Source organism: Oncorhynchus masou, chromosome 9 (assembly GCF_036934945.1).
Source record: "Oncorhynchus masou masou isolate Uvic2021 chromosome 9, UVic_Omas_1.1, whole genome shotgun sequence".
Taxonomy (NCBI): Eukaryota; Metazoa; Chordata; class Actinopteri; order Salmoniformes; family Salmonidae; genus Oncorhynchus; species Oncorhynchus masou.
Window position 1 is genome coordinate 13,286,526 of NC_088220.1, and position 11,925 is coordinate 13,298,450.

General features: G+C 48.3%; 1 protein-coding gene and 1 pseudogene across 1 annotated transcript in view; one reads left to right on the plus strand and one right to left on the minus strand.

Moving 5' to 3' along the window:
* The window catches only part of thg1l (tRNA-histidine guanylyltransferase 1-like), an 8,688-nt gene extending 2,715 nt beyond the window's left edge, over positions 1–5,973 (minus strand). Inside the window, exons 1-2 of the mRNA XM_064973210.1 lie at positions 5,367–5,973; positions 4,187–4,387 (exon numbers count right to left, since the gene is read on the minus strand). Coding sequence (XP_064829282.1) covers positions 4,187–4,380 — 194 coding nt within the window. The 5' untranslated portion in view covers positions 4,381–4,387; positions 5,367–5,973. The remainder of the gene's footprint in view (positions 1–4,186; positions 4,388–5,366) is intronic.
* On the plus strand, positions 5,830–11,396 carry LOC135545542 (U7 snRNA-associated Sm-like protein LSm11; annotated as a pseudogene).
* The last annotated feature ends 529 nt before the right edge of the window (positions 11,397–11,925 follow it).

Below are 11,925 nucleotides of genomic sequence, written 5' to 3' on the forward strand. Positions count from 1 at the left end.
GTCAGTCAGTGGGTAGGTCAGTCAGTCAGTGGGTCGGTCAGTCAGTCAGTGGGTCAGTCAGTCAGTCAGTGGGTCATTCAGTCAGTCAGTGGGTAGGTCAGTCAGTCAGTGGGTCAGTCAGTGGGTAGGTCAGTCAGTCAGTGGGTCAGTCAGTGGGTGGGTCAATCAGTCAGTGGGTCAGTCAGTGGGTAGGTCAGTCAGTCAGTGGGTCAGTCAGTCAGTGGGTCAGTCAGTCAGTCAGTCAGTCAGTGGGTCAGTCAGTCAGTCAGTCAGTCAGTGGGTGGGTGGGTCAGTCAGTCAGTCGGTGGGTCAGTCAGTCAGTGGGTCAGTCAGTCAGTGGGTCAGTCAGTCAGTCAGTCAGTGGGTCAGTCAGTCAGCGGGTCAGTCAGTCGGCGGGTCAATCAGTCAGTCAGTGAGTCAGTCAGTCAGCGAGTCAGTCAGTCAGTGAGTCAGTCAGTCAGCGGGTCAGTCAGTCGGCGGGTCAATCAGTCAGTCAGTGAGTCAGTCAGTCAGCGAGTCAGTCAGTCAGTGGGTCAGTCAGTCAGCGGGTCAGTCAGTCGGCGGGTCAATCAGTCAGTCAGTGAGTCAGTCAGTCAGCGGGTCAGTCAGTCAGTGAGTCAGTCAGTCAGCGGGTCAGTCAGTCAGTCAGTGGGTCAGTCTCAGTCAGTCAGCGGGTCAGTCAGTCGGCGGGTCAATCAGTCAGTCAGTGAGTCAGTCAGTCAGCGGGTCAGTCAGTTGGTCGGTCGGTGGGTCAGTCAGTCAGTGAGTGGCTCAGCGGGTCAGTCAGTCAGTGGGGAGGAGTGGTCAGTCGGTGGGTCAGTCAGTCGGTCGATGGGTCAGTCAGTCAGTCAGTGAGTGGGTCAGACAGTCAGTCAGTGAGTCAGTCAGTCAGTCAGTGAGTGGGTCAGTCATTCAGTCAGTGAGTGAGTGGGTCAGTCAGTCAGTCGGTCGGTGGGTGGGTCAGTCAGTCGTTCGGTCGGTCAGTGGGTCAGTCGGTCGGTGGGTCGGTCAGTCAGTCAGTCGGTGGGTCGGTCAGTCAGTCAGTCAGTCAGTCGGTGGGTCAGTCAGTGGGTCAGTCAGTCGGTCGGTGGGTCAGTCAGTCGGTGGGTCGGTGGGTCAGTCAGTCGGTGGGTCGGTCAGTCAGTCAGTCGGTGGGTCGGTCAGTCAGTCAGTCGGTGGGTCAGTCAGTCGGTGGGTCAGTCAGTCAGTGGGTCGGTGGGTCAGTCAGTCAGTCAGTCGGTGGGTCAGTCAGTCAGTCAGTCGATGGGTCAGTCAGTCAGTCAGTGGGTGGGTCAGTCAGTCAGCGGGTCAGTCAGTCAGTGGGTCAGTCAGTCAGTGAGTCGGCGGGTCAGTCAGTCGGTCGGCGGGTCAGTCAGTCGGTCGGAGGGTCAGTCAGTCGGTCGGCGGGTCAGTCAGTCGGTCGGTGGGTCAGTCAGTCGGTGGGTCGGTCAGTCAGTTAGTCAGTCAGTGGGTGGGTCAGTCAGTCAGCGGGTCAGTCAGTCGGTGGGTCAGTCAGTCAGTCGGTGGGTCAGTCAGTCAGTGGGTCGGTGGGTCAGTCAGTCAGTCAGTCGGTGGGTCAGTCAGTCAGTCAGTCGATGGGTCAGTCAGTCAGTCAGTGGGTGGGTCAGTCAGTCAGCGGGTCAGTCAGTCAGTGGGTCAGTCAGTCAGTGAGTCGGCGGGTCAGTCAGTCGGTCGGCGGGTCAGTCAGTCGGTCGGCGGGTCAGTCAGTCGGTCGGCGGGTCAGTCAGTCGGTCGGTGGGTCAGTCAGTCGGTGGGTCGGTCAGTCAGTTAGTCAGTCAGTGGGTGGGTCAGTCAGTCAGCGGGTCAGTCAGTCGGTGGGTCAGTCAGTCAGTCGGTGGGTCAGTCAGTCAGTGAGTCGGCGGGTCAGTCAGTCGGTCGGCGGGTCAGTCAGTCGGTCGGCAGGTCAGTCAGTCAGTGGGTCAGTCAGTCAGTCAGTCAGTCAATCAGTCAGCGGGTCAGTATGTCAGTCAGAGGGTCAGTCAGTCAGTCAGTGGAGCTACAGATACTAACACACTAGTCGTAATTTGACACCTGGCTTCTCATTCAGTCCCTCAGTCCACTTCAAGGGTGTGTCTCAATAATAAAATACATTGTTCCTGTCCTGCTTGGTCACTAAGCAATTGACTGTGAAATGTGACAGGATGGTAACGATTTTCTCCACATATTTGATCTGCACAGATCATTCAGTGCAGAAGAGAGGAGAGGATGCCACTGCAGACATACCCCCTGCTATTCTCTGGAGCTACAGATACACCCCCAGCTATTCTCTGGAGCTACAGATACACCCCCAGCTATTCTCTGGAGCTACAGATACACCCCCAGCTATTCTCTGGAGCTACAGATACACCCCCAGCTATTCTCTGGAGCTACAGATACACCCCCAGCTATTCTCTGGAGCTACAGATACACCCCCAGCTATTCTCTGGAGCTACAGATACACCCCCAGCTATTCTCTGGAGCTACAGATACACCCCCAGCTATTCTCTGGAGCTACAGATACACCCCCTGCTATTCTCTGGAGCTGTAGATACACCCCCAGCTATTCTCTGGAGCTTCAGATAAACCCCCAGCTATTCTCTGGAGCTTCAGATACACCCCCTGCTATTCTCTGGAGCTTCAGATACACCCCCTGCTATTCTCTGGAGCTACAGATACACCCCCTGCTATTCTCTGGAGCTACAGATACACCCCCAGCTATTCTCTGGAGCTGTAGATACACCCCCTGCTATTCTCTGGAGCTACAGATACACCCCCAGCTATTCTCTGGAGCTACAGATACACCCCCTGCTATTCTCTGGAGCTACAGATACACCCCCAGCTATTCTCTGGAGCTTCAGATACACCCCCAGCTATTCTCTGGAGCTTCAGATACACCCCCAGCTATTCTCTGGAGCTACAGATACACCCCCAGCTATTATCTGGAGCTGTAGATACACCCCCTGCTATTCTCTGGAGCTTCAGATACACCCCCAGCTATTCTCTGGAGCTTCAGATACACCCCCAGCTATTCTCTGGAGCTACAGATACACCCCCAGCTATTCTCTGGAGCTGTAGATACACCCCTGCTATTCTCTGGAGCTGTAGATACACCCCTGCTATTCTCTGGAGCTGTAGATACACCCCTGCTATTCTCTGGAGCTGTAGATACACCCCCTGCTATTCTCTGGAGCTGTAGATACACCCCTGCTATTCTCTGGAGCTGTAGATACACCCCCAGCTATTCTCTGGAGCTGTAGATACACCCCTGCTATTCTCTGGAGCTGTAGATACACCCCTGCTATTCTCTGGAGCTGTAGATACACCCCCAGCTATTCTCTGGAGCTACAGATACACCCCCAGCTATTCTCTGGAGCTACAGATACACCCCCAGCTATTCTCTGGAGCTGCAGATACACCCCAGCTATTCTCTGGAGCGACAGATACACCCCCAGCTATTTTCTGGAGCTACAGATACACCCCCAGCTATTCTCTGGAGCTACAGATACACCCCCAGCTATTCTCTGGAGCTACAGATACACCCCCAGCTATTCTCTGGAGCTACAGATACACCCCCTGCTATTCTCTGGAGCTTCAGATACACCCCCAGCTATTCTCTGGAGCTTCAGATACACCCCCAGCTATTCTCTGGAGCTACAGATACACCCCCAGCTATTCTCTGGAGCTGTAGATACACCCCCTGCTATTCTCTGGAGCTGTAGATACACCCCCTGCTATTCTCTGGAGCTGTAGATACACCCCCTGCTATTCTCTGGAGCTGTAGATACACCCCCTGCTATTCTCTGGAGCTGTAGATACACCCCCAGCTATTCTCTGGAGCTGTAGATACACCCCCTGCTATTCTCTGGAGCTGTAGATACACCCCCTGCTATTCTCTGGAGCTGTAGATACACCCCCAGCTATTCTCTGGAGCTACAGATACACCCCCAGCTATTCTCTGGAGCTACAGATACACCCCCAGCTATTCTCTGGAGCTGCAGATACACCCCCAGCTATTCTCTGGAGCGACAGATACACCCCCAGCTATTTTCTGGAGCTACAGATACACCCCCAGCTATTCTCTGGAGCTACAGATACACCCCCTGCTATTCTCTGGAGCTGTAGATACACCCCCAGCTATTCTCTGGAGCTACAGATACACTCCCTGCTATTCTCTGGAGCTACTTACTTGTGGAAGTTCCTTCCATCCAAACGCACCACGATGTAACAGTTTTTCAGACAGGTGTCGTCTGTCTCAAAGTTACGGACGTACTCAAACTTGCTCTTGGCCATTCTGGAGCTGCTGGTGAAAACACTGGCTACTGGCCGGAGGATGCGCGTCTTGATGCCTCCTGGTAATCTACACAGCACTGGACCAAACATGAGGGTTCTATGAGAAAGGACAGACCAGATCAAATCAAAGTAGGTTCTGTTGGAAAAGAAGAAGCAGCAGCTGGCTGTGGTCTTCATGTCTAAAATTCTGCTCGCTTTTAGACTGGAGCATCTAACCACTAGGGTAGCCTAGTGGTTAGAGCGGTGGACTAGTGACCGGAAGGTTGCAAGTTCAAACCCCCGAGCTGACAAGGTACAAATCTGTCGTTCTGCCCCTGAACAGGCAGTTAACCCACTGTTCCTAGGCCGTCAATGAAAATAAGCATTTGTTCTTAACTGACTTGCCTGCTTAAATAAAGGTAAAATAAATAAAAAAATATTCTGTAAGGAAATTCAAGACACTATTTACTATGATGTTTCCTTTGGTCTGTCCATAATCCATTTCATATGTTACAGTTCGTATGATATTTTATTAATACAATATGCTACGAATTTGCAAAAGATAGAATATGTTACAAATTACAATTTGTTGTGGCTAACGTTAGCTAGCTGGTTAACCGTTAGCTAGCTGGTTAACCATGTAGTTAAGTAGTTAAAATTAGTAAGTAGTTGCAAAGTATATATATATATATAAAACCTTTATTTAACTAGGCAAGTGAGTTAAGAACAAATTCTTATTTACCATGACGGCCTACCCCACCAAGCCCTGACCCGGACGACGCTGGGCCAATTGTGCGCCGCCCTATGGGACTGCCAATCACAGCCGGTTCTGAACAGCCTGGAATCGAACAGGGGTCTGTAGTGATGCCTCTAGCACTGAGACGCAATGCTCTCGATCGCTGCGCCACAATTAGCTAAAATGATCAATTCGAGATTCGAACATGTATTTTTTAGGTTGCTACAAATCCACCCTGACCGACCAGCCTCATTCCGTTTTTGCATTAAGTCGTTTTATGTAACATATCATACTAATTTGACCTTCCCTGATGTTACGTTAAGTCTATAAGACCAGGCTGACAGGCTAGCTAGCTACTTACAAATTATTGGCATCATCTTCGGTTCATGAAGAATACTTCCTTAAAACAATGCTATAACTTAGTTTACTTTAGTTGAAACTATGTAAGTGATGCTATTGTCGAGGCAAAGCTTTAAGTTGTTATTTTAATTTCACTGTGAGAATGTATCTGGCAAATAACAGAACACATTCGCCAGTGGGTGCAACCCAGTCCGTCCACCAAATAAGTCCTACGAGATCAGATACTGTGTATTTCAATTCCGGGACAGTATCTCATCTACGATCTCACAAAACAAAAACAACTAACGAACATCGAACATCTTTGTTTTTATTGTAGTTGTCGATTGTCTTTTAGCTGGGTTCCTGGACATAATTTCACTTAAAAAACAATATAAACAAAGATTACAGACAACTAATGTGCAAATCTGCTTCATAGTACTTCAGCGCCATCTCCTGGTGAAAATCGAGAAATGCAGCGGAAGAAGACTAAGTTTCCCATGATTCTTAACGTCGTGCATGTCTGCGGTTGTTTCAAACATGGAGAAGAGGGAAAGAAGAGGATATAAACACCAAAAATGTAAAGAATCAGAAAAGAAAGAAAGAGAGAGGATCCACAAGTGCATGTCCTTCAGATGCAACCGAACATACGGCAGAAGAAGAAGATGATATCGTGGCAAAGTTGGACGTCACCTCCGATAGATTTGATCCACTCCTAGAACACTACTCCCCCTGCAGCGCCTCTTCCATACCCCAACATGAAGTGCTTCAACAACATAGCCGAGTATGAGAGCTGTGTGAAGGGGATCGGGCCAAGCGGAGAAAAACGTGGAGAGAAAACGGAGTTAATCCAGGAAAGGTGTAGCGGATCCGGAGAGGATAGAGAAACTGCAGAGAATGATGGTGAACAACCCGACAGAGGGAGAGGAGGGTACCAGCGCCGCTGTCCGGCGTTGTAGAATGCACAAGAATGTCCTGACAAGGATGCTACGTATGGCGTGAATTATTTCTAGCTTTTGTAGGCCTGCTTTGAATCATTTCGTTTTGGTCAGATCAAAACATTCCTATTTCATTCATACTTTACTTATATGGTCGTTGTCTCATATTGCCACATATATAAAAGCTAATTAAAACTCTATATTGATATGTGGGGTATTATTGATGTGTCAAACTTGTGATTGACAGCCAGGTGAATATTATTTCATGTCTACTTTCTGTTTATACAGTCCATACATGAAGCCCTCTGGGGGAGCTGTACTGCTGCGTGGAGGAGAGGATAAGGGTGAAAGTTCACATCAGAACCTTTAAGGGGCTTCGTGGTGTGTGTTCTGGCTTCATAGTGGCCTTTGACAAGTTCTGGAACTTGGTGAGAGCTCACCCCTTCCCTCACCCTTACCCGTCCTTCCCTCATCCTTCCCTCACCCTTACCCATGCCCTCCACCACCGCCTGACAGGTGGCTTGTAGACGAGACTGTAGTCTGATGTAAAATGGGTGGCTTGCAGACGACTGTAGTCTGATGTAAGACAGTGGGCACATCATTGTCCTCACTCTCTCCCCTCTCTCTTTCTCTCCGGCAATGATGGGTGAAGCTCTCTGCTGGGTGAAGCTCTCTACCACGAGAAGGCCCTCACTGTCACATGGGTAGGTCTGGCTGCCAATGAAGGGCTCTGATCCTCTAGTCAAGTGGTGCATTCTAGAGAGTAGGGTGTTGTTTTGGATGCAGGCTATGACATATCCATGTGCCACCCACATAAAAAGGTACTGCCATTTTCATTCTCTGCAATCAGAAAACAAACTCATTATCTATCGCAAAGACTCTTTTCACCCCTTTGTCTCCCCTCTCCTTCTGTAGCTCTCTGACAAGCTGAAACTCCAGAAGAGTGGGGCTCTGAGAGAATGTGAGAAGAAGAAGCAGATAGACAAGAGGAAAGCTGAGCCTCCCCAAGGTTCCAAACTCAAATTAGATCCCAATAGAGGGGACCCTAGGGCAGTGGATCCCCAACTTCCGAGGACCACAGTGGGGCCACAGGCCATCCCTAGATGGCGTAGAAGTCGGACGTGTGTGTTTGTCTTTGTCTTATCCCCTGTAAATAGCAGTTTTTCTCATATCTTATTCTCACTTTCTATCTACAAACTAAATGTACTTTCCTGCAACCCGCCTCACCCAATGTGGTACAGATCTATTTTATTCCTTATAACTGGAACCTCCATCAGGAGCTAGCCAGCTAACTAGCAACTAGTCTTTGTTAGCCACGGTTAGCGGTCTTCACCTTTTTAGCTCGGTCACCAGCCAGCCTTAGCTTGGACAATACCTGCCAGTCTGCACAGCGCGATATCAACCCAGAGCATATCGGACTGCTTCTCTCTGCCACTCTGGATCATTACACCAGATCATCGCAGCTAGCTAGCTGCAAATGAGTGGCTGCTGTTAGCTAACGCCTCTGTCCCGAAGCAAGCACCATTTAGCCTTGAGCTAGCCTCGAGCTTGGCCCATATAACAGCTAATTCTAGGGCTCTTTTGCCAATTGGCATGGACCCTTTATTGTCGACAGGGAGCCCCGCCTATCCATCACGACTGAACTGGTTTCATGTATGTTAACATTAGAAGCCTACTCCCTAAGTTTATGTTACTCACTGCTTTAGCACATTCTGCCAACCCGGATGTCTTAGCCGTGTCTGAATCCTGGCTTAGGAAAACCACCAAAAACTCAGAAATCTCCATCGCTAACTATAACATTTTCCACCAAGATAGAACTGCCAAAGGGGGCGGTGTTGCAGAGTTCTGTCTTACTATCCAGGTCTGTACCCAAACAATTCAAGCTTCTACTTCTAAAAATTCACCTTCCCAGAAACATGTCTCTCACTGTTGCCCCTTGCTATCGACCTCCCTCTGCCCCCAGCTGTGCCCTCGATACCATATGTGAATTGATTGCTCCCCATCTATCTTCTGAGCTCGTGTTACTAGGTGACCTAAACTGGGACATGCTTAACACCCCGGCCATTCTACAATGCAAGCTTGATGCCCTCAATCTCACACAAATTATCAATGAACCTACCAGGTTCAACTCCAAATCCGTAAACACGGGCACCCTCATAGATATCATCCTAACCAAATTGCCCTCCAAATACACTGCTGCTGTTTTCAACCAAGATCTCAGTGATCATTGCCTCACTGCCTGCATCCGTCATGGGTCTGTGACCAAAAGACCACCCCTCATCACTTTCAAGCGCTCCCTTAAACACTTCTGCGAGCAGGCCTTTCTAATTGACCTGGCCCGGGTATCCTGGAATGACATTGACCTTAACCCGTCAGTTGATGATGCCTGGCTATTCTTTAGAAATGCCTTCCTCACCATCTAAAATAAGCATTCCCCATTCAAAAAATGTAGAACTAGGAATAGATATAGTCCTTGGTTCACCCCAGACCTGTCTGCCCTTGACCAGCACAAAAACATCCTGTGGCGTTCTGCATTAGTATCGAATAGCCCACGTGATATGCAACTTTTCAGGGAAGTTAGGAAAGCTAAGGCTAGCTTTTTCAAACAGAAATTTGCATCCTGTAGTACTAACTCAAAAAAGTTCTGGGACACTGTAAAGTCTATGGAGAATAAGAGCACCTCCTCCCAGCTGCCCACTGCTCTGAGTCTAGGAAACACTGTCACTGATAAATCCATTATAATTGAGAATTTCAATAGCATTTCTCTACCGCTGGCCATGCTTTCCACCTGGCTACCCCTACCCCGTCAATTGCCCGGCACCCTCCACAGCAACCCGCCATAGCCCCCACGATTTCTCCTTTAACCAAATCCAGATAGCTGATGTTCTGAAAGAGCTGCAAAATCTGGACCCCAACAAATCAGCCTGGCTAGACAATCTGGACCCTCTCTTTCTAAAATTATCTGCCAAAATTGTTGCAACCCCTATTACTAGCCTGTTCAACCTCTTTCGTTTCGCCGGAGATTCCCAATGATTGGAAAGCTGCCGCGGTCATTCCCTTCTTCAAAGGGGGAGACACTCTAGACCCAAACTGCTACAGACCTATATCTATCCTACCCTGTCTTTCTAAGGTCTTCGAAAGCCAAGTTAACAAACAGATTACTGACCATTTCGAATCCCACCGTACCTTCTCCGCTATGCAATCTGGTTTCAGAGCTGATTGTGGGTGCACCTCAGCCACGCTCAAGGCTCTAAATGACATCATAACCGCCATCGATAAGAGACATTACTGTGCAGCCATATTCATCGACCTGGCCAAGGCCTTCAACTCTGTCAATCACCACATTCTTATTGGCAGACTCGACAGCCTTGCCTCGCCTGGTTTACCAACTACTTCTCTAATAGAGTTCAGTGTGTTAAATCGGAGGGCCTGTTGTCCGGACCTCTGGCAGTCTCTATGGGGGTGCCACAGGGTTCAATCCTCGGGCTGACTCTTTTCTCTGTATACATCAATGATGTTGCTCTTGCTCTCCTTCCGTGGCCATACAACTGCTCTTAAACGCAAGTAAAACTAAATGCATGCTATTCAACCGATCACTGCCCGCACCTGCTCGCCCGTCCAGCATCACTACTCTGGACGGCTCTGACTTAGAATACGTGGACAACTACAAATACCTAGGTGTCTGGTTAGACTGTAAACTCTCCTTCCAGACTCACATTAAGCATCTCCAATCCAAATTTAAATCTAGGATCGGCTTCCTATATCGCAACAAAGCATCATTCACTCATGCTGCCAAACATACCCTTGTAAAACTGACCATCCTACCGATCCTTGACTTCGGTGATGTCATCTATAAAATAGCCTCCAACACTCTACACAGCAAATTGGATGCAGTCTATCACAGTGCCATCCGTTTTGTCACCAAAGCCCCATATACTACCCACCACTGCGACCTTTATGCTCTCGTTGGCTGGCCCTCGCTTCATATTCGTTTCCAAATCCACTGGCTTTAGGTCATCTATAAGTCTTTGCTAGGTAAAGCCCCACCTTATCTCAGCTCACTCGTCACCATAGTAACACCCACCCATAGCACGCGCTCCAGCAGGTATATTTCACTGGTCATCCCCAAATTTGTCCGCCTTTCCTGCCAGTTCTTTGCTGAGAATGACTGGAACGAATTGCAAAAATCACTGAAGCTGGAGACATATCTCCCTCACTAACTTTAAGCATCAGCTGTCAGAGCAGTTTCCCGATCATTGCTGTTGTACATAGCCCATCCAACCAACGACCTACCTCATCCCCATCCCCCCTTGTTCCTTTGCATCCCAGTATCTCTACTTGCACATCATCTTCTGCACATATCACTCCAGTGTTATTGCTAAATTGTAATTATTTCGCCACTATGGCATTTTTATTGCCTTTACTCCCTAATCTTAATACATTTGCACACATTGTGTATAGATTTTACTTTTGTGTTATTGACTGTACGTTTGTTTATCCCATGTGTAACTGTGTTGTTTGTGTCGCACTGCTATGCTTTATCTTGGCCAGGTCGCAGTTGTAAATGAGAACTTGTTCTCAACTGGCCTACCTGGTTAAATAAAGGTGAAATAAATAAATAAATTAGACCCAGGGGTCAAATGTTAAAGGTCAGGAATCAGGGACTGAGGGGCTCCAGAGAAGACGGTCCCAGAAGAAAGTAGTGTCCCGGCCCTATGGGAGGGTTCACACGCACCATGTCAACCAGCTCTTCATACGGGGAGAGAACGTGCTTCTTGTCAACCTACAACCACTCTGATTCTATTGTGTATTTCATCCAGCAGGGGTGGCTCGCCTGGACGCCAGTTTGTTTCTGCTCTCTTGCTGACTCCTTGTGGAGTTTCCATGCCAAGCAGAAGCAGAAAGACTGGCACCCGGGCTAGTGACAAATCTCCAGGAAAGTTTACTTGACCAGAAGGGGCAACAAGCTGAAGCTTTACCAAGACTGACCCATCAACACCTACTACAGTATCTACACTGGTTTAGACCAACTCGGAGTGAACCATGAAGTCTCACTGCTACTGTCATATTGATATGTGTTATCTGCTTTACGCAGACAATAAGAAATAAAACAAATTACCAAGCTGTCTTCCCTTGTCTGTCTTCTCATCTGGGTCATATGAAACACAGTGGAAGGAATGCAGACATGGAGTGCACAACTGTAAATAACCACCAGAGGGCAGTGTAGACTCATTCTAAGACATGAGTCATTTGAAATGTGAAAAACAAGTCTAAAAGTATTCATTTAACTAAAGACATATAATTTCACATTATCCTGATATAGTGAGGATCAAAATGATCACCTAACCCAATGAATGTCGTTACATTTTTCTTATAAATATGCAGATTATAATCTCAAAACAACTGCATCAATGCAGAAAACCCATATAAATGTCATCCATGCTATGCCCAGCCCACCAACTCCAGATGACACATGTAGGCATATTGCCGCTAAAAAGAGGAAAGCCTACTGTTTGTCCCATTATCTTGCTCTTCTGTCAGCTAGAGCACAAATGGCAGCGTGGTCTAATCTCAGAAGAACTCATGTGTTATGAATAATGGAGATGGGGAACGTTCAGATTGCAGATGGCACTAAGCTGCAAATCT